Below are 23,276 nucleotides of genomic sequence, written 5' to 3'. Positions count from 1 at the left end.
TATTTTAAGTGTACCAAAATGTATTTTCATACAAGTCTTATTCCACTGGCAGATCATTTTACTTGTCAAGTGAAATTTACTCAAATCATGATAAAATGGTCTTAATTCAAGTCATCTGAACTTGACTAGATTTTGTGTTTTGCAGTGTGGATTTAAACAGAGTCAAAGTAGAGGCGTGTCTCACATCTTCAGGAAAACTGTTCTGACTGAAGCTGCATGAATCTGAAACGCTGACCCCCCGTGTTTAGTCCTGACCCTGGGCACCAGCAGGAGGCCTGTTCCTGAGCTCCTCAGAGTGCGGATGGTTCATATGGCACTAACATGTCACAGATGTACTTTGGTGCTAGGTCATGGAGAGACTTGTTCACAAGCAGAGCCGCTTTAAAGTCTATTCTCTGAGTAAAGCCTTAACTCTATTCTCTGAGCCACAGGGGTCAGTGCAGAGATCTGAGCACTAGGATGTGCTCGTACTTCTTGGTTCGGGTCAGGACCCGAGCTGCAGTTTTCTGGATGTACTGCAGCTGTCTTACAGCTCGTTTCGAGAGTTCAGTGAGTAGGCCGTTACAGCAGTCTAACCCACTGGAGACAAACACATGGATAAGTCTCTCCAAGTCTGTTTTAGACAGTATGATTGTTGCTTTTTTAGATGGTAAAATGCTGCAGATGTTATTGATTTGATGTGTCTGTTCAAGTTCAAGTCTGAGTCCATTATATTACTACAAGTTACAGTGTTATCCTTTTGATTCAAGTTTGCCACAGTAAATCTATAACAGTTATGGGGAGAGAGTAACTCAGTTGATAGAGGGTTTGTTCATCATTGGTAGAACGGTCATGTCCATCGACCCTCAGGTTGGTAGTGCAATTCCAGCTCCTACAGAGGAATATTATGGTTGTGGTCCTTGGGGAATACACTTAACCAACCTTGCTCGCAGTGCCTGTGTACACAAGTGTGTGAATGGGTGAACTATTGTAAATGTGTATAGTCCCAGAAAGTTGCCACTCTGTGAAAATATGAATAACTTTGCTGGCTTTTTCTGTTCTGACAATTTTTGTAAATATTTATTTTTATAAATTCTAATTCTTTGGTTATTCTGCAGTATGTCATCATAAGGAATCTATCATATATTTCATTTTGGGTGTTTTATTGTTGAAAATAGACTCACCACCTGCCTGTCTCCATGGAGTTAAAGGCCATACCAGAAAAGTTGCGTAGTGCACCTTTAACAGTTGAAGTTCTGAGGCTGGTGCTTCTGCTGCTGTACGGTTTGACAGTGAAAGCTTGAAGAGGGAGAGACATTTATGAATAATTAAATGTGATTGGTTGTGAGGCAAAGATATTAGACCGTGATTGGCTGAAAGCAACAGGAATTCTGAAATAAAGATTTAAAGCGTTTTGAAAATTAACTTGTTGAAGTGAACAGTTGCTCCGTACCTCTCCAGTCCTGTCATCTTTTGAGTGTATCCTCTCTTATCCTTGGCACATAAATGCACTAATGACCACCATAGCTCAGCTCTATGGGAAGCAGCTTGTGTCACTACACCCCTTTTCATCTCCACAGGGGAAGCTCTAAGTGCAGAAATGCTGGGGTGCTGTCAGCTGATTATTTTTGAATTATGTATTGTCTCGTTAAAATTGAAGTTTTAATTTATGTTCAATATGTTTTTGGTGTCTTCGCAGAAACCTGGGGAAGTCTGGACTGCGAGTATCGTGCCTAGGACTTGGTGAGTAAACAGATGTATTCTATGTAATGTAATATTCTTAAAGATGCACCACGGAACTTTTCTGGTGAAAGGTGCACCATCTACACCTTGAAAAACATGTATTCTTACTCTGAGCGGTGTTGCCTCTCCATAGATCTGACCTGTCTTGAGGTCCGACAGTGTCACCTACTTTTGTCTCCATGGAGGTGTATTATTGTCATGCTATGGACAACTAGCCAGGCTGGTGCCACCTAGTGCCTCCACTCAATTTCATTTCTCTCCAGCGACTAGGTCAGGAATCAGAATACACTAGAGTCTAGTGACTAGATAGTTTGCAAGAACCCCAGAAGTTGTAGACCGCGCACCGGCCAATCAGTGAAGAGCTGTGAAGCCATGACGTCAAACTCAAGTGCCTGTCTGGGTCCCTTTTGTGGTACAGCACAACAGTAAACAAAGCGATCGAGATGGATGTAGACGAAGACATACATTCTGTTTTGGCAAAGATTCCCGAGATCGAGGATTTAAAGCCGGAACAAAGAGAATGTTTGGTGAATTTTATCAAGGGGATAGACGTTATTGCTTTTTTTCCTCCGGGGTTTAGTGCATTACATATGTCATGACGAAATAGCAGTGATTGGTAACATAAAAAAAGTACCCGCCTACCATCGAGCAAATGAATCCTAATGCTACGAGGTCAGATGCTTTCCATGAAGTGAAACCGGCTGATGAATCAGGTTAATGGGCGGTTATCCTGTTACGCAGAATTGACTCTTGTGTGCTTTTAGTGAGTTGTATTTTGTTTCATTCACACATATTTGAGTTAGTCTTTGCCGGTAATCCTTTATTATTAGTCTATCTACATCCCCAAAGCTCAAAATACTCTGTTCCACCCTGTGATGTCATGAACCTTTTGTTGAGTATAGTTTAGCAATTCTAGGGCTGAAATGATCCAAATCATTCTAGTGAAGGTGTATGGAATTTAAAATCAAAGTAGAGAATTTCCTGTTTTGCCACATGACCTCACAAGTTGGAATAGAGTGTTTTATGTTTGAGGAAAGAACTCAAAAACTCAAAACACATCTCCACGGAGAGAAGCAAGTGGCGGACCCTCATCCAGAAAAGTTATATTGCTCATCTAAAAAAGGCTATTGTGTTTTTTCTGGTTCCAAGTCTTGAACTGTGATTTCGTATTGAACTGTTATATGAGACATTCATCATTTGTCTTTTAATCTAGTCTTTTTATGTAGAAAAAGCTTCAGAGTTTGTTATCTGGAGTGCACACTGTTTACTTCCTATTGAGAAGTCATTTTGATTGGACTGATGTGACAAACTAAAACAAAATAATAATAATACAGTAATAATAGTTTTACATTGTGTTCTTTGTAAACCTCCGTATTAATGTCAAACAGTTTAATAATAGAAATGGGACTATTTACTTTCTGTTCAAAACTGTAGTGCTGATCGTAGTGGCATCTCACTTTAACAACAGGGACGTGGGCGGGGCTAGGGCAGGGGTCACCAAACTTTTTTCTCTGGGGGCCACATTATCGCTGCTGACCGTGACTGGAGCTGTATAACATAATTGTATGCCCCTGACGACGCAGATTATGTTCTTTGAAAACTGACACACTTTCTTTACATTTCAGACAAACTGCAGGCTCCTTACACTGAACCAAACAAATAATTGGTCGTCCACTGTTCTTTGAAAACTCGGGACTGTCAACTTTTCATACTTTAACATGAGCCTTTTTGCTGTCCTTAACTGCACTACAGAATTCTGCGTGTGCGTTGACTGTCACTATTTGATCTTGAGCTTGTCCGATGATGAAAATTTGGCGGCAAAAGTAAATACGTCATATAATTATTTTAATATAAATGTAAATACTTCATATAAATATAATTTCTTAATTGAAAAAATCAACAAAATACAAGAAGCAGGCGTGTTATTATTTGACAAAAAGTCATTAAAAAAATTGGTCATGACAACTTGAGGATTGCCTCATGGGGCCAGTTCAAGTGGTGGGGGACAGAGAGGCTGGGGGGCCGACGAAAGGGGCGTGGAGGGCCGGAGTCAGCCCACAGGCCTTAATTTGATGACCCCTGGGCTATGGGGTTGGTAAAAACTGACATTTTTTTCTTAAGCCTCTATATAAGACCATACAAACACAAACAAGCATGAATCCATCAAATTTTCATATGAGATGTCCTCTTTAAATGAACAAAATCCTAATATCAGTTTGGAGAATTTGAGGACAACTTTCTACAGCCATCACTGAAATAGTTTTAAGAGACTAACATCTCATATTCTGAATTGCTTTGCTTGGTCCATGTTGGGCTGTTGTGGGCGGCTGTATACGTTTCTCAGAAAATCCAAAGCCAGACCCATTTTAGCTCAGCGTTTAGCCTGTGAGTGGGAGCAGACAGACCACACAGCCCACTATTTGTACCATGAAATACAACGCCTTACCACAAATAAACGCTATACTTTTTGGCTTGTGAGAAACTTGGCGCGGTACAGACATATAACTCCTTCAAAGTACACAACGTGAAGTTATCGTGCAGAATGTGTCAGCAGTTTGTGTATTAGTTGGTGTTCCTATATTGAGCATCTCTGTAGGGCTGTAAATACATGACCTGTGCATTTCTGTAAGAGTCTGCCCCCTGAGTGCTGGAGTCACAGCCGGGCATAAGCTGCTTATTTCATCATATTTACTGTACCTTTTTACAATTCTATATAACTTCTGGTTTGTGGGATCCACTTCTGGACTTATATGATGGTTTATGTAATAGGTGATGTGGACTGGGCGTATTGTTTTTGTTTATTTTATAATGTTATGACATGTTTGAAGGGCCCATATTACTCTATTTTATGATCTATGTGTTTCCTCGTTAAAAATATATCTGGAGTTGTGTTTTGTTTCATTCACACATGTTTAACACACAAACCCTGCACATTTAGGCGGAGTTTTTCTCTCAAACAGAAAACACTCTGTTCCACCTTGTGTTTTTAAAATCCATACACCTTCACTAGAATCATCTGGATGATTTTAGATGAGGATAAATTGAGATGAGATAAGTTATGACTGAATTTGTGTGTCAAGATTTGAGACTATTGCATTCACTTAAAATTCTCCATATAATCTGGGGACCCTCTGAAATCATTTTGCAAACTCCATGAGGACCTCGACTTCTGAGAACCATTCGTCTAATGTAATGTAAATCAGCTAAAACACCAAGACACAAAATCAAGCAGTAGTCACGCCATGAAAAGTGGTCAGTGGTGCTTTTGCTCATACTGTATATAATGGACTAAACCACTGCAGTGCATTTGTGCAGTATGTGGTGATATGTTATGTTTTTATTAATGAAGTAATGGCTGTATGGAGGAGTGTTTGTTAATTGGTTAATGTTAAAAATATTACTGATCCATGTATTTTGTTTAGTAAAACCTTAAAACCCTGATGTGATCATTGGTTTCCCCAGGGGAGGGGCTAAGGGGATATTTACACCTTGTATATGGGCCCGGTCAAGCAGAAGTATACAGCAAGGCCAAAAATTCAAGTTAATGCATCTGATATAAAAATGTATTCAACAGATAGAATATGTACTCTAGTTTATGAAACTGTTCACCTTTTTTCTGTACCACTTTTGGTTCTAAAGTTACATATGTTTTAAACAGACCATGTATGAAACATGGAACAAAAATTATTTCCCAAATTTCAAAGACCTGCAAATCATGTAAATAAATGGATGTATTTCATCATATCTTGTGTTATTCCATCTTTGAACTGTTGATGAAGGTACATGATTTTTCAAAAAAAAAAAAGTATTTAAAATGATAAAAAATTTGCTTGGAAGGACTGACATATTTTTATAGAAATAGTTTACCTTTCATTTTGAAGTAATATTAAAGTATTGGGAAGAAAAAAAGCTGACAAATTATGCAAAATCATGCACCTTCTACTTGCTTGCACAATTTTCCCTCCGTTACTTTTCTCTCCGTTACCATGACCTTTCTTAATAAAAAATCTCATTACTCAAAAAGTAAGAGGTTTTTCAATCTAATCTTGTACCATATGGTAGAAAACTATATGAAGCAAATATTCAAACCAGTTTGTTAAGGATATGTAAGTGAGAACCACTAGTTATGACTGTTTGTATTTATTGCCCAAAAAGTGCTGCATATTTCATTCCCTCCGTTACTGACATGAGTTTTTAAATATTTTTGTTAACAACTTGAAAGAATATCACAGGTTTAACTTTACCCTGTTGGAGTGTTAACTCTTTCTTACATTCTAATACTTTACTTATTTCAATAGTCCCTCTAGTTTCTGAATAAGAGCTATTTGAATGTAAAAAATCTGCTCCTGTTTCCCTCCGTTACCACTTGACCGGACCCATATACACAAGGTGGGACAGAGTGTTTCTGTTTTGAGAGAAAAACATTAGAACACAGATCTGAAAATGGTGTAATATGGGCCCTTTAAGGTCCTGGCAGGCGAGGTCCAGCTGTGATGACCTTAAGAGCGCAGGCTGCATGCAGTTCCTTTCATCCAAATCATACACCTGTTAAATCATATTGAAATAAGTCATGTTATCATTTTAACACTGTCCAGTAATAAAAAAGTACATGAGCTCTGATCTTCAATCCACTTTTTACATCTCAAAGTTATTCATACAAGCATCGGAGTCCAGAATTTCAATACAGAAAATCAGATTATGCTTCTTTTAAGATTGTAGTTTTCAATTTTCATTTTGCTGTAATTTTTTTCCATTTCTGAACGTAAAACAGCGTGATAAAGTTTCATCACAGAATCACTCAAAATTAAACAAAACAAATTAAAAATTCACTATGTAACTTTTTGGATCGGGGTCCGTCACCTGCTTTTTTCTATCGATATGTCATTGCTCTGCCTGGAATGTTCCACAGTGTGACATTAAACAACTCTACTTTAGATTTATTTAATTCAATTACAGGTGGTTTTATAGCTCAAAAATACCTTCTTCTCCACAGATCTGACCTGTAACTTGGTCTGGTTTGTTCATGAAGATAGAAAGTTTAACACTGTGAAACATCCCCAGACAAAGCAAAAATAAGCATCTCCTTGAAGAAAAGGATTTGACGGACCCTCCACCACAAAATACAGCCACACCTGCTTTTGCTGTAGCGTTTTACATCGCCTGAAGCTGCTGTCGGCTCCTTGAATAATAACAGCGTTTGCCCACTGCTAACTGTCGACTTTAGCTCATAATTAGCATAAATCTTCTGATCTGCACCTGTAAAAAACACTGAAAATCCTTAAATATGTGCATTAACCGATGTGGCGCTGTCATCTGCCATCCTTTTTCAAGCACCATTAATCCTGCCTGCTTAAAAAGGCTGCTGTTGAAAATGTAGAAAGTGTATGAGGAACAACAGGAGTCTGAAAATGAAAATTTGAATTCTTGAAGGAGCCACTGGTTGCCACAGCTTGATTTTGGGCCGTTTTTATGCCTGATGCCCTTCCTGCCACAACCGGCCCTAGTTTGGGTAGAGAAAGTGTCTAACTTTTTCCACTATATTCTAAATTTTCTGAAACACTGAATTATCTGTTTTATTATTGTATTTATTATTTGTAAAAAAAAAAAAAAAAAAAAAGTCTTGAAAGCTTCACTCTGTGTGCCAGGAGTCTATTTAGTATATGGGTTTGACTTCATGATATTCCAACTTTTGAGATGTACCTGTATCTGTCTACTAGCCTGATTCATCAGCTGGTCTGACCTCGCAGCATTAGGATTCGTTCACTTGACGGTAGGCGGGTACTTTTTTTTATTTAGCCAGTCGCTGCTATTTGGTCGTGACGTATGTAATGCACCAAATCCTGTAGAAACAAGGGCAATAATGTCTTTTCCCTTGATAAAATTCACCAATTCTCTCTTTGTTCTGACTTTAAATCATCGATCTTGGGAATCGTTGCCAACACAGAATGTCTGTCTTCATCTACATCCATCTCGACTGCTTTGTTTACTGTTGTGTTGTACCACAAAAGGGACCCAGACAGGTGCTTGAGTTTGACGTCATGGCTTCACAGCTCTTCAATGATTGGCCGGTGCGCGGTCTACAACTTCTGGGGTTCTTGCAAACCGTCAAGTGTATTCTGATTCCTGACCTATTCGCTGGAGAGAAATGAAACTGAGCAGAGGCACTAAGTGGCGCCAGCCTGGCTATCTGTCTACATCTCCAAAGCTCACAATGTTTGGGTGTATTTGTAGTAAGTATTTATTTCAAATTTGACTTAACTGAAAAAAAAAGATCCATCTCTGTCGAGGTAAGCCTGTTCAAATCAAGTATTTTTTCTGATAGCAAATGTAATGCTGTTTTATTCTTAATCACAAAAACATTGGATATGATGGTCAAGTTGTTTATGTGTTTACGTTATAATTTGTTGTTTTGGTTTTCAAGGCGATAATCAAATCAGAAAGCATTTGGCAGAAATCCAGTTGGTTTAAACGTAAAAGAAGTATCTTTAAAGGAGTTTTTTTTTTTTTTTTAGCTATAACATACCAACAACATTATTTTATATTTTGCTAATTTTGTTTCTGATTTAGTTTCTTATTGTTTCTTATACAATTTTGCTCAAGAAAATCGGTTATAAGGCCTTGGTAAGTAAAAAGCGGTTGAACCTTGAAATCTGACAAAGTTTTGGCAAAGAGAGGAAAATACAAGAGCAACTGGTGAGTGAATAATAAAAATGAGCACTTTGGCCAAGGTTAAAATGAGCATGTAGGGGAGATGTGGTGCAGCCTGTCAGCCTGTTGGCCCCTGGCTGTGCTCCTCTGTGTGTGCTGTGTACTCTCCTGCTCTGTGTACATCCTGAGAGGAGGAGAAGGTCAGAGGACTACAGCTTCCAGCTCCACGCTGAGCCCAGAGCAGACAGGGAGCCACAGGGGACCAGTGCCACAAATACCAACCAGCAACATCACCCCAGGAGCAGGGTATAACTAAGAGAGGTTTAGATTTACCACAGGCTCAAAACAACTGCATGCAAGTACAACGGCATTTACTGACTTCTCTACAGATGCGAGTTTGTAAGTGGTGTAAAGCTGCACAACTAAATTCTCACAGGGAATTCTTATTTTATTGTCAAACCTTCATATCGACTTGAAGAAAGTCAGTTATAGATGAGTAATATGAATTATGGATGTCACATCACATTTTATTGTTACCGTTATCGTAACATTTAGTTGGTTCACGGCTGTAGGTGCTGAGGTTTAGATGGTGACAATTCAAATCAGAGCGAGTCCTAATTAGGGCTGGGTATCATTAAGAAGTTCCAGATAAGATACATACCTCGATACACAGGCCACGATACGATCTCAATGCAGTGCACTTTCGATTCAATATGATTTAATACGATATATTTCAAGTCAATTTGACATGGTTCAGTGAAACATAAAAGTTAAATCACAGCTGTGATACTAAAAATCTAAATCTTCTGCAAAATTCATATGAAACACAAATGTTTGAATGTTTTGAAAACATAGCAACCACATTGGTATTATTTATTGATATTGTACAGAGATGACTAAGGCAGACAGTGATTTTAGATCCTAAAAGCGTTCTGATAGGCTGAGGACAGAGGCAATAAGGCAGGGTGATGTTAGCCTGATTCATCAGCCAGTTTTACTTTGTAGAAACTGTCTGACCTCGCAGCATTAGAATTCGTTCGCGTGACGGTAGGCGGGTACTTTTTTATTTAACCAATTGCTGCTATTTGGTCATGACATATGTAATGCTCCACTAACAGGGCTAACTGGTATATTAAGCTTTTCCCAAATCCCGTAGGAAGAAGGGCAATAACATCTTTCCCCTTGATAAAATTCATCAAACATTCTCTTTAAATCCTCAATCTCGGGAATCGTTGCCAACACAGAATGTATGGCTCTTCGCTGATTGGCTGGTGCCCAGACTCGCACTTCCAGAGTTTTTGCAAACCATCTAGTGTATTTTGATTCCTGACCTAGACGCTGGAGAGAAATGAAACTGAGCAGAGGCACTAGGTGGCACCAGCCTGGCTAGAGTGATGCAGCAGTAGTAGGAGAGTAAAGTCAGGGATATCACAATTTGGCCAAAAAATGACTTAGGCAATTATGCTATTAAGCAAATGAAATAATGTATCGATACAGCAGCCCACAACATCGATACAGTATCATCACATTAAATGGCAGGATATATCAATATTTTGATATTTTTGCACACCCCTAGTCTTAATGTGTTCTACTTTAGGGTGATCAGAATTTCCAGATCAAAAACTGGGACACTTCTGGTTTGGGATGGTTGGTTGTAATAAAACTTTGAAAACAGGGGGTAAATCAGGAGAATTATTATGCATTCGGTCCATTCATGATTTATTCACAACTCCCTTGTGCCCTTACAGTTTGACTGGCTGTAACAACCAACAAATAAAGTATAATTTGGCCTCTTCTTTTTAATATCTGAAAAGAAATTCAGTGATCGAGCGAACCGGACAAGCTTAGCGATGTCATCCTAGCTCCAGCTCCAGGAGGCATACCTTGAGCACTGCTAATTGGTTTGGCAAAGCGTGTGTGTTTAGTGCGACTCCCACATCTTTTAATTGGCTGACAAAAGTTCGAAGGACAAACTATCACACACAAGTTGCTGGTCAGCGTTTTCCAAAAGCTCCATCAGTTCCCCAGTGTTCCTTTGTCCTATTAGAGACCACACACATCCAAGGGACAGGCACATATTTCCTCATAAACTGTACGCCTACTCTTAATAATGAATACACTCTGGGATTTTCCACTGAAATGTGCTTTTACATGTGTTTTGGTCTCATACTGTTGTCTACTTATAATGTTGTGCACATTTCAGTTACAAGACAAGGGTTTAGAAGAGGCTTGATAAAATGTCAGAAAAATAAGCCAGAGCATAAAAGTGGGTCCCAACTTTAGAATAATTGTATGCAAATCATTTCCATCACATTTACAATTTTACAGTTATTTGCTCCTCTTTCTCTCTGTCTCTCATGGTTGTGGACAGGTCAGGGCGTTTCCATGGCACCCAACATAATAATGCTGTGGACAATGCTGCGTTTTAGAAGAGATGATTAGTTTGCAGTAGTCATTTTCATCATATTGTATTGTGAGGCAACAGCTACGCACAAACACATTCACTTCAATGAACTCAAAACTATAAAACGTAGAAGAAGAAGAAGAAGAAGACCTCATTTTCCCTGTGTATGTATTACATGTGCAGATTACTATGTAACAGTTTGTAGTAGGGGTATAACAGTACACAAAAATCACAGCTTGGTACGTACCTCTGGTTTTGAGGTCATGGTTCGGTTCATTTTCAGTACAGTATGGGAACAAAATCCAAAACCATTTGCTTGTTGTTTGTTTGTGTTTTTATTAAACCAACAATTTGTTTTAAGATTATACAAATGGGAAAACAAAATAAATACAAAGTGCTGCTTGGTAATACTAATAAGTTAAATAATACTAATAAATGAAATAAAATATTCTCAAATAAGCAACTAATGTATGAAATATTATTAAAAAAAATAAAAATCCTTGTACAGTAAACAAATCTTTTCCAAAAGCAAAGCGCAGCACTAACAGTTCCAGCATGAAGTTTTAATTAATCTTCATATTTTTGCCCAGAAAAAACAACTTGTCCAAATTGTCTGCAGTGAGTGCAGATCTGCTGGCAGGGGGTGGAGATTCCATGCCGACAAAAGGCGAAAGTGAGGATTTTGCACAATATGTACTTCTACTTTCAATTGTAGTAAAATATTCAACACAATAAAAGTAAAACATTCTTGTGTAAAGGACAAAAAATACCAAGTTGATGTAAATCCTTTATTAGACGCAGTATTTCACATGATTAATGAAGATCCAAAACTATTTAAATTGTTTAAGGTGCATTGTGTAACTTTTCTCGTGTGGGGTCTGTCAAATGTTTTTCTTCGTGGAGATGTTATTGCTTTGTCTGGAATGTTTCACATTATGGCATTAAATCTTTCTATCATCTGTGGATAGGCCAGCCCCCTCACAGTCAGAATGTCTGTTTTTCTAGATATTTCTGAGCTATAAAACCACCTGTAATTGAGTAAATGTAAGGTTTAATGTCATACTGTGGAACATTCCAGGCAAAGCAATGACATGTCCATAGGAAATAAGCAGGTGACAGACCCTCATCCAAAAAGTTACACAGTGCACGTTTAATATGTCTGATTCTCAGGGTCAAAAACATGACTTGGGGAGCTCTTCCTGTTCTATACGTCACCTCTTCTCTATTCTCTCCACTTTCCTGTGCCAGCTGTGATCGATGGTTTTCCGAAGTGTATCCACCAGAATGTCCCCATTTGTTCCTTTACATTCCAGGAGTGTCTGATGGCACTGCAGGAATTTGACCCGCATCCTGTCAATCTGTCACTTCTCTGGGACAAAGTGAGCAAGTACTGCAGTCCATACTGACTCCTCTAGAATCCCAATGCACTCAGAAACTTTGAGAAACTTTTAAACATCGTCACAAAGGGAGCTGAGGTAATTTCTTATCACAAGACTCATTTTCAGACTGTCAGGACTTAAAGGTGCACTATGTAACTTGTCACCTTCTTGTTTCTATGTTAATTAAATAGCGCTATCTTACATTTATTCAATTACAGGTGGTTTTATAGCTTAAAAATCCCTAGAAAATCAGGCATTCTGACAATGAGCATGGTTGCCTCTTCACAGATCTGACCTGTAACTTGTTCTGGATTGGTCTCCACGACGATAGAAAGGTTTAATACCATACTGTGAAACATTCCAGACAAAGCAATAACATCTCCATGGAGAAACAGAAAAGTTATATTTAAGTTTAATTTAAAATTTATGTAAGTGGAAAGTAGCCAAGCTGGTGCCACCTAGTGCCTCCACTCAATTTCATTTCTCTCCAGCGACTATGTCAGGAATCAGAATACACTAGACGGTTTGCAAGAACCTTGGAAGTTGTAGACCGCGCAGCAGCCAATCAGTGAAGAGCTGTGAAGCCATGACTGGGTCCCTTTTGTGGTACAGCACAACAGTAAACAAATCGAGATGAATGTAGACGATGACATACCTTCTGTGTTGGCAAGGATTCTTGAGATCAAGGATTTAAAGCCGGAACAAAGAGAATGTTTGGTGAATTTTATCAAGGGGAAAGATGTTATTGCCCTTCTTCCTACGGGATTTTGGAAAAGCTTAATATACCAGTTAGCCCTGTTAGCTGCGCATTACATACATCATGACCAAATAGCAGTGATTGGTTAAATAAAAAAAGTTCCACCCATTTTCTTCCGCTTATCCGGGCCGGGTTGTGGAGGCAGACATCGTCCCTCCAGCGTGTCCTGGGTCTTCCCCGGTGCCTCCTACCAGTGGGACATGCCCGGAACACCTCCCAAAAAACATCCAAAACAGCAGCAGCTCTACTTCGAGCTCCTCCCGTGTGACTGAGCTCCTCACCCTACCTCTAAGGGAGCGCCCAGCCACCCTGCGGAGCAAACTCATTTCACCCATTTGTATCTGCAATCTTGTCCTTTCGGTCATTACTCAGAGCTCATGACCATAGGTGAGGAGAGGAACGTAGATTGACGGTAAATCGAGAGGTTTGCCTTTTGGCTCAGCTCCCTCTTCACCTTAACAGTTTGATACAGCGACCGCATCCCTGCAGACGCTGTGAAAGGTCAAAACATTAAATAATGGTCAAAATCTAGACAGACACAAAAATTACAAGAACTAAATCATACCTGAAGGAGCAGTGCAAGAAGCCCCTTTAATATTGTCAACATAGAGCTTTTGGTCACTTATAAATGGAGATGTGATCAAGATCCAACAGATGAATGCTGTTGTTGTGTCCTTGGGCAGAACACTTAACCCATCCTGCCCACTGGTGTATGACTGTGTGAGATTCTTTATACGATGCTCAAAACTTTGATGATTCATTTCCTCACTTAATGCACTTGACAATTTTTATGAAACACCAACTGAATTGAAGTCTAGTCATTCTTACACAACAGGAGCGATCACCATTCAATAAACCACAGCTCAAGGTTATTACGAAAGTTAACAGAGAAAGTTTTAAAATCTTCAAATCTTGCCTTGACTTTTCTGACCTTCTGTTCAACACAAAGTTTTACAGTCTCTCACAGACGTTCTATTATAATTAGCCACGCTGATAATGAGCTGCTACGCCTGCTCCTGCCATTTTACAAATGCGCTGATGTTGCAGTTTTAAGCATCTCATTTTCTCGCATGTTATGTTTAATACTGTCATTATGCACCGTCATGGGTCCTTAGGGTGCTGCGTGTGTCCTCTGTATAGGGTGATCTGGAGCTGACGGGATGAGAATGTAATGAGGGGTGACCTTAGAGATGGCGGGTGTGCAGGGGGCAGATGGAGAATGGGTCTGATTATCGCTGCATTCATAAGGTAGACATACTATTTTCTTTATGGCATGAGAAAGGTGCTGTAGGTGTTGAATGATTCAGTAATTGCACACAAGTCATTATAATTATGCACTTATGAACTTGTCAAAATCCGCTGCTTCTGAACATGTAGGCATACTGTGTATAGCAAATGGAAAATTAGAATAAATGTGGTTAAGTTAATCTCTTATAATTTAACATTTTGCTTTAGTATTTATACTGACGTGTTCAGATTTATACTGTTGTTTATATTATGTACCTTATTTCACTTAACCATTCCTCACAGTTATGACTCATGCCTCTTTTCTCCTCGAAAGCCTCAACGTTGGGCTGTGTTGCTGTCTAATGCTTATGAACGGACTACACGTTTAGAAATAATCAGTTGTGACTTGGACTCGCGTCAGATTTGAGTCACTGTTTTTAGGGCTTGAGACTTGACTTGATAAAATGGACTAAGACTTGGGACTCAACTTAGACTTGAAGGTCAGTGACTTGGGGACTTGACTCGGACTTGGGGCCTGTGATTTGAGAAGACTGGGGAAGCACTTTTAAATCTGAATTCTTTCTATTCTGACCACAACCCACATGAAGATCTTGTCAAGACATTTAAAAAGGAAAAATTAACTAAATACATTTCTACAACTCTTATATACTCTATAAATACTCAAATATAAATATACTATGATTTTCTGATTTTATAAGTACAATTTATCTTAAAATTCATATAAGTTGCAAAAATCTAAGCTATATTTGGTACTTTGGTTTAAAAACTTTAAATAACTTGAAGCTCAATGCAGACGACTTGGACTTGACTTGGACTTTTGGGCCAGTGACTTGAGACTTGAATTGGACTTGCCTGTATTTGACTTGGGACTTGACTCAGACTTGAGGTCAAAGACTTGAGACTTACTTGAGACTTGCAAAACAACAACTTCGTCCCACCTCTGGAAATAATCATCTAAAGACAATTTTTATAAACTAAAATACTTTATGGTGAGACAAGGGGGAGGACAAATTTGTTAAATAAACAAACAATACATTTCAAACTGTCAAAATGACAGTATCAGTATAAACAAAGAAAAATGAGTGGGTAAAAAAAACAAAAAACCCAAAAAAACATTAGCTTGCAGAAATTTGCAAAGTCCCCATTTAGGGCTGTACAGTTTAAATTTAAAGCCATAGTACGTAACATTTTTGCCCAAAAATAAACAAATAAATAAACTGTTATTTTTTTATATATATTGTGGATGTTTTTTATTATACTGACAAACAAATAAAAAGATCCATCGTCATTGTGAGAGGACCTGCATCTCCCCAAGACAGACACTTATTTGGCCCAGAGGAGGGCCTCGTCCTGCTTGTTTCCATGGAAATGTTGCTTTTTCAGCAAGAGTCCAGAGTATGGCATAAAAGGTTTCATTTGAAACATAAAGTACATGAAGTGTTTTTCTTATAACTAAAAGATTCTTCATTACATAACCATGCACAAGGATCTAATCTGTTCTTAATGAACTTCCTGTTGATTGTTCAGATGGGATTCACATGACGCTGTATAAATGAAAGCAGAGGGGGACTTACATATTTACAGTTGGGCTGTAATAAAGTGATACAGGGGGCTGATTGGGCTGTGGGGACAATGTTATTCAAATGGGAGCGATTCCAAAATGTTAGCCTGATTCATCAGCGAGTTTCACTTCGTGGAAACCGTCTGACCTTGCAGCATTAGGATCCGTTCACTCAATGGTAGGCGGGAACTTTTTTTTATTTAACCAATGCACCACCAACGGGGCTAACTGGTATATTAAGTTTTCCCAAATCCCACAGAAACAAGGGCAATAACATCTTTCCCCTAAAATTCACCAAACATTTTCTTTGTTCTGGCTTTAAATTCTCGATCTCAGGAATTGTTGCCAACACAGAATGTATGGCTCTTCGCTGATTGGCTGGTGTCTGGACTCGTACTTCCGGGGCTCTTGCAAACCGTCTAGTAATGAAACTGAGTGGAGGCGGAGGCTACCAAAATGTCCCATTAATGACAAAAATATTAGTGTCATAGAATGTCAGCTTTGGTAGAATGACCCTTCACGTTATCCTGTTCAAAAAAGTCAGTGAAATATGGTGTTGTCATGGTGATGCAAGAAATCACCCATGTTATCCTAATGGCAAAATGTCCTAATTTTCTTACATTTTAAAGTAATCAAACAATGTATTAGTTTATTTTAGATTATTTTAGATTAGGTTATTAAACAAGTGGCACAGTATTTATAATATTTTAGACTCAGCTCTGGTCTCATAACCCAGATCAGTCTTTCATGGGCCCAAAACATTAAAAGCACATTGTAAATACTAACAGGTGTGTGCAAACCTCCTGACTACAAATGACTTTGATGCTGTGAATAAAAGCATGCATAATTCAGCGAGGGCACGTGTGGAGGATCTGGAGTCCCTTGGGGGCAGCTGGCTCAGGCTTTTGTCCGCCTTATCTCCACCGCGTGTAGGGCAATTAGAAGCGCGGGTCTCTCCATAATGATGATGTGAGACGACACAAGGTCAGAGTGTGCAGAGGGCAGTAAACACACAATCTTACAAGGTGAACATGGTGCCAACGCTGAGTTTAGGATTTCAAATCTAAATGAATGTGGTGGCAAAGTAACATCCTCCTCTCATAGTAAGAAAAATAAGTTTGGGCGTTATGGCCAAAATGTGCTTCCTCTTGTACTGATCAATCACGGTTTTCAATTTTCTTAAAGTGTAACTAAACATTTCAAATAGAGCTGGAACTGCAGTGCCTGGAGGACTAAAGGGAAGAGGAGGAGTAGTGTCTGGTGGACTAAAGGGGAAAGTGAGGACTAAAGGAGAGAGTGAGGAGGGGGAGGAGGGGTCTGGAGAAGTAAAGAGGAAAATGAGAGGGAGGAAAAACTAAAGGGAAGAATGAGAGGGGAGCAGGGGTGAGATCTGGAGGACTAAAGGGAAGAGGAGGAGTGGGGTCTGGTGGACTAAAGGGGAAAGTGAGGAGGAGGAGGGTTAGGGTATGTAGGACTAAAAGCGAAAGTGACGGGTGAGATATGGAGGACTAAAGGGGAGAGTGAGGGGGGAGCAGGGGCGAGGTCTGGTGCACTAAAGGGGAGAGTGAAGGGGGAGCTGGTGCAAGGTATGGTGGACTAAAGGGAAAAGTGAGGACTAAAGTGGAGAGTGGGGGGGAGCAGGGGCGAGGTCTGGTGGACTCAATGGGAAAGTGAGGACTAAAGGGGAAAGTGAGGGGAAGCAGGGGCAAGGTCTGATGGACTAAAGGGGAGAGTGAGGGGGGAGCAGGTGGAGTCTGGTGGACTAAAGGGGAAAGTGAAGACTAAAGGGGAGAGTGAGGGTGGAGCAGAGCCAAGGTCTGGAGGACTAAAGGGGAAAGTGAGGACTCAAGGGGAGAGTGAGGGGGAGCAGGTGGAGTCTGGTGGACTAACAGGGAGAGTGAGAACTAAAGGGGAGGGTGAGGGTGGAGCAGGGACGAGGTCTGGTGGACTAAAGGGGAGAGTGAGGACCAAAGGGCAGAGTGAGAGGGGAGCAGGGGTGGAGTCTGGTGGACTAAACAGGAAAGGGAGGAGCAGGAGTGATAGGGTTTGTAGGACTAAAAGCGACAGTGATGGGTGGGGTCTGGAGGACTAAAGGGGAGAGTGAGGCGGCAGTTTGCATGTTTTCAGTGTGTCTGGATGCAACCTAATGTGATAATCATTCAGCATTCCTAACAGTGAACCTAACTCAAGATCTAAAGATGGGTCCACTAACTAACTCAGAAAAGGTTGGGTATACCATTAATTAAAGAATGGGTCAAATGCAGAGGATCTTTTCATTTTCGGGACAATTAAAAAAAAAAAAAAAACCTTAATGTCAAAATGTACACTGACAATGTTTTGTTTTTGTCTTGCAGGAACGTGGGTGACATTTGGTGGACAGATCACAGATGAGGTATGACTTTACACTAATCGTTACATACAATTTCAGTTGATTTGATTTGATTTTATTAGACAAAAGGCTGTATTCACGCTTACCAGAAGACATTTGGAAACATGCAGATGACAACTTCAGGTGTATGTCACTTAGAGAACAATAAAATGTTTTTATTGAGTTAGACAAATTATAATACACAAATTAATAGGCAATTTATAAAAGGTAAAAAGAACGAATACAATGACATCTAGATGAAGAAACCCAGGCCATTTTCTCAGTTATTATTGCCAACAGAACCCAAACGTCTTCAGGTTTTGTGATGTAAGCGTGAATAGAGCCCATAATCTCATTTTCAACACAAATGTATTTAGTTTATTTAATATTATCATGTGGTTTTATCTTCTAATATAGAATAACACAATTCTCAAACCACTCAGCTAAGGCACATTTTTTATTAGTTTTTTTTTTTTTTTACTGTAGATATATATATTTTTAGTATCTATACTTGTTCAAATGAGTATCTAGATTTGATACTAGCTTTAAAATCTGGGTATAACAGGAGCTGGTTCAGACATGTGAGGTATATACTGAAATATTGTAAAGCAGTTTGAGCTGTTTGAACATGTACAAGTATTATTATCAATGGAGTAATATTTGACGTACATAATACATTCTACAATAATAACTGAGCACTTCACTCACCAGAAAGACTAAAGCACAGTTCAAGAGGATGAAGAAGAATTACAACAGCTCTAATAAAACATGACGTCACTTGAGTGCGTGTCATCCATCACACTTAAACACTGGAGACTTTGTAGAGTATAAAGATGAGAACATGAAACGCCTCCATCTTGTTCTGTGAAGGCAGATACAGCTTTTGGTGTATTTTAATAAGAGATCCCTCAAGAAAGTGAGAGGAAGAAAGTGATAAATATGTGAGAAGTGATAAATGTGCTCCAGTGTACAAAAGGTTATTCCAAGTACATGCTACTAAAAGTTGTTTTACTTCTTTCTTGCATTTTGGAAATACAGTAGTTAGGCTTATATAAGAAAATAACAGAAGCTTATTAGGTTGAATCAGTTTACCAACAATTTGTGGTTCAATTTCTGTTCCTACTGATCCTAATTTACAACATGTTTTGCCTGGTGATCTTCATACTGGGTAAGGAGTTTGAGTTAAGATGAATCATATCAGTAAAGCTCATATTATGATATTACTGTGCAGCATAATAAAATCATTACATATTTGTACATCAGTGGGACATTACAAAGTCTTAGCAGAGTCTAGGTTAGTGGGCACATACTTTACCACTATTCATTATGTGTTTGGTTAGTTTTCACATATTATTACATGCTGGTAAAATCATCTTTATCTCAGAACGTGAAAAGTGTTGTTTTACATAATGAGGTAAAATATTAGAAAATGTGGTTTTATTACATAATGTGGCTGTACATTAGCCTTATTCAACAGCTGGTTTCACTTCGTTAATTTAATCAGTCGCTGCTATTTGGTCGTGACATATGTAATGTGCCAAATCCCATAGGAAGAAGGGCAATAACATCTTTCCCCTTGATAAAATTTACCAAACATTCTCTTCCAGCTTTAAATCCTGGATCTTGGGAGTCGTTGCCAACACAGAAAGTTTGTCTTCATCTACATCCATCTCGACCACTTTGTTTACTGTTGTGCTGTATCACAAAAGGAACCCAGACTGGCACTTGAGCTTGAGTTTGGTGCGGGGTCTACAACTTTCGGGGCTTCTTGCAAACCGTCTAGTGTATTCCGATTCCTGACCTAGAGGCTGGAGAGAAATTAAATTGAGCAGAGGCACTAGGTGTCGCCTGCTTGGCTAGTTGTACATGCCACCACACTGCTAATCATTGCACTTCAAGTATGAGTTTGAAGAAGCTTTTCACTTTAATGGAGTTTGTCCTTCACTCATCTTTGCAGGTAATTCAACCAAGATCAGAAATGGCAGTTGCACTGTAGCAGAAATAAAGAAGCTAAAAATATATATATATTTTGGAGCTTTCAACCATTTTATGTCATTCATGCATGTTTGAGCAATCTTGCTATCTCTCCCGGGCTGTATTCTAACCTTCCTCACCCCATAAGCCTACGTCACCCATGCTGTTTTCCATAAATATGCAAAAGCATGATACAAAACAATGTACAACTTCACAAACCTGTTGTGATTGTAATGTGATAGCACTCTGAAGGGGGAATGACTTAGTGCAAGGAGCAAAGGAGTGGCACTAGTCCACTTCTGATTTTTCTGCAAAGACTAGTGTTAAACATCCCTGGCCTTGTGTAGTGATAACCTTGTGCGTCCATGCTGCTGGCTTTGTGACAGACTATTACCTCCTGAAGGCTTTCTCTGCCAGCAGCCCTATCCCCCCCTATCCCCTCCCCATCCCCCTCCTCCCATTCACTCATCTTTTATTAACGCTGTAATGGGCCACTTTGCACACATAAACTACGATCTCTAACACGACTTTTGGCTGTGCTGATGCAGTTGTATTTTGATGTTAGATACATAGAGAGAGGACAGAGGAGTTGTGTGTGTGTGTGTGTGTGTGTGTGTGTGTGTGTGTGTGCGTGCAGTCAGAGTGCCGGGGAGGGGAGGAGCTAAGGGGGGCTTTAAACTTATGTAACTCATGGTGCACTCTTTTGCATTGTTCCCTCGCTGATGCTGTTTGAGTTACACTCCGATACAAGTTTTTCAGATATCGAAAGGAGGAAGGGATTAAATCTCAGTGATTCCTTGTGGTTAAAGGATAGGGAAAGAATGATTTTCCCTCAAGTGGGATTATAAACTCCAATTTAGTTCTGTCCTCAACCCAAAACAGGTTTTGTAACAGATTAAATGTTTTACATTTAGATTGCAGACCGCGTGTGCCAGAGAGACGTTTGTCATTTACAAGACAGCAGATTAACCAACATTACAGCCAGCTTGGTTACATTTATGCACAAACCTTCTGTCATAGTCTGATCTCGTCCACTCTCAGAAGATGAACAGGGCTGGGCCTGGTTAATACACCTGGGAATTCCAGGTATTTGAATTTGAATTTATTTGTTTGGAGGATAAGGCCCTTGATATGTCTCGCCATCTAGTTTTTGTGTTCATAGTTACAACAGCAAAAAACAGATACAGTAGGGCAGACAGTAGGCTACATACATTCAAATAAACATCAAAACAACAAACACGCACACACACTTGACTGTAAGACACATAATAAATCAAATTTGAACAAAAACTAAGACAGAGTTCAAATATAGTCGCAAAATACAAGATGAACAACAAAATTCAACAAAATGATCAAAAACAATTACACAGGATATGTAAATATTGAACCAGAGCATTTTTAAATGAAGGGAAGAAGTTAATGCACTAATCAAGGTACCACAGTGGGACGCCTGTGGCAAAAACTGTCATTGTGTCATTGTGTCCCACATTGGTGCTGTGTCTGCGAGTGTTGGTGCTCGCAGAGGCTGATGGCACAGATTGGCGGCTTCACTTCCATCAGTCTGTCCCAGGACAGCCATGACTATCTCGCACGTACTGCCACCAAGTGTGAAGTGAATGAATAATACACAGACTTGAAAAGCGGCTAGAGCATCTGCAAAAGCTCTACACAAGACGATTTCATTATGACAAAGATATTAAAGAATCAAGTAGCATTTAAAAAACACATAAAATCGAGAGCAATGCATATGTATGGAAAAGGAAACTAAGATGTTGTGCATAATAGTGAAGATTTCTGTTTATAATTTATTAATAATTTTGTCTGAACTAAAATGATTTGAAATGTTTAGTAACTTTCAGTGTTGTTGTCTGGGAAAGGGAAAAAGGAGCAGATAACATAAGATTACTGTTCTTTCTGTCCTTTTCATAAATTTCTTGTGTTGTGATGTTGTGACATTGTTGATGTTGTTTCATATTTTATGAATAAAATAAATAAACAAATACATTACTATTATTTAAAACAAACAAACAAACAAAAAAACATAAAATTGGTTATACTTTATTTACATTTGAGTGAATTTGTTGTGTGTGTAGACTTTAAAAACACAGTGGAGTATTTCTAAATTAACAACAGATTATATCAAGAGCTGGTACGATACAAGACACAGGAAAGGATGGGAAAAAACAAATGCAGTTAATCCCACAGTGGACACACATAGAGCTCGCTGTGAGAGAGCCTCACTGGGCACAAACCTGCGGCAGCTCCAGCAGAGCGTTGGCATCTCGTGCTTTTGGGTTGAAAAGTCCCCGTTGTCCTCACGCCCAGGTCAATGTCAGAGTGAGTCCAGCCTGGAGACACTGTCCTCTGCTGGTCTGTCCTCATTAAGACCAGAGTTAGAATGAACCAGCTGTTATTGTCCGTGGACGTCTTTGTAAGGAGCGCTCTGATTTGCCACGAGTTTTTATGTGGTCAAGAAAACACTATTCGATGGGAAACAGATTATGTGTATTTTAAGCACTGGTATTTCAAGTCCACCCTCCTCCTCCATGTCACAGCACATACTTACAGTACATAATGTTTACTGGTATGGACACACAGGCCCAGCAATAGCAATTTGGGGACCCGCGACAAGAAGACATACATGGGTCCCCTTCTAATAGTAATTAATAGGCAGAGATTCCAATTCTGGGCCCCTAAGACTCTGAGGCCTAGAACAACAGACCCCTTTGTCCTCCCTGTCAACTCCGCTGTTGTCTACCAATAGTCTATGCTTTGGATTATGTCTATGAAACCAGGACACTGCTATAGAAACAGAAAGGAGGAACTAATACCGATGGTCACAAATAACAAAGAAGTTAATAAGAGGTCGTAGCTAATTAGAGAACGTACATTTGTAACATGTGGACTATGTACATTTTATGCATAATTTACCAGGGATTGAGGAGTAGGTCTAAATTCTATCAAATTTTCTGAAATATGGAAAAGAAAACCCCTCCAGATTTTTTATATGTTGTAGTAGACATATATGGCTACAGTTTTTCTATTAATGTCATTGAGGTCGGGTGTGTCCCTTATTGTCACTTTCAAGGTCAAATATAAATGCCAGATTTGGATTCCTTTCCAGGGATGCCTTAATTTTTGATACCGGACCAGTAGTTGCTGAGTCAGTGCAACTTGAAATTCTGTGGCCCTGCAAAAAAGTGAAAAAGTTAAAT

The 23,276-nt window shown here is 39.2% G+C and overlaps 1 protein-coding gene across 4 annotated transcripts in view; it reads left to right on the top strand.

The window, feature by feature from the left end:
• Positions 1-23,276, top strand: part of kcnab1a (potassium voltage-gated channel subfamily A regulatory beta subunit 1a) — a 199,240-nt gene that overhangs the window by 132,215 nt on the left and 43,749 nt on the right. For all 4 annotated transcript variants that reach the window (XM_020937684.2, XM_055148016.1, XM_055148018.1 and 1 more), the window contains exons 2-3: positions 1,679-1,722; positions 18,074-18,111. In XM_020937684.2, the coding sequence (XP_020793343.1) occupies positions 1,679-1,722; positions 18,074-18,111 (82 nt within the window). The remainder of the gene's footprint in view (positions 1-1,678; positions 1,723-18,073; positions 18,112-23,276) is intronic.

The sequence above is a fragment of the Boleophthalmus pectinirostris genome, unplaced genomic scaffold (genome assembly GCF_026225935.1).
Source record: "Boleophthalmus pectinirostris isolate CB_2022bp ecotype Guang Dong unplaced genomic scaffold, ASM2622593v1 HiC_scaffold_9, whole genome shotgun sequence".
In the NCBI taxonomy this organism is placed as follows: Eukaryota; Metazoa; Chordata; class Actinopteri; order Gobiiformes; family Gobiidae; genus Boleophthalmus; species Boleophthalmus pectinirostris.
Note: the sequence above shows the minus strand (reverse complement) of the source record. Positions and strands in the feature narration are given on the sequence as shown.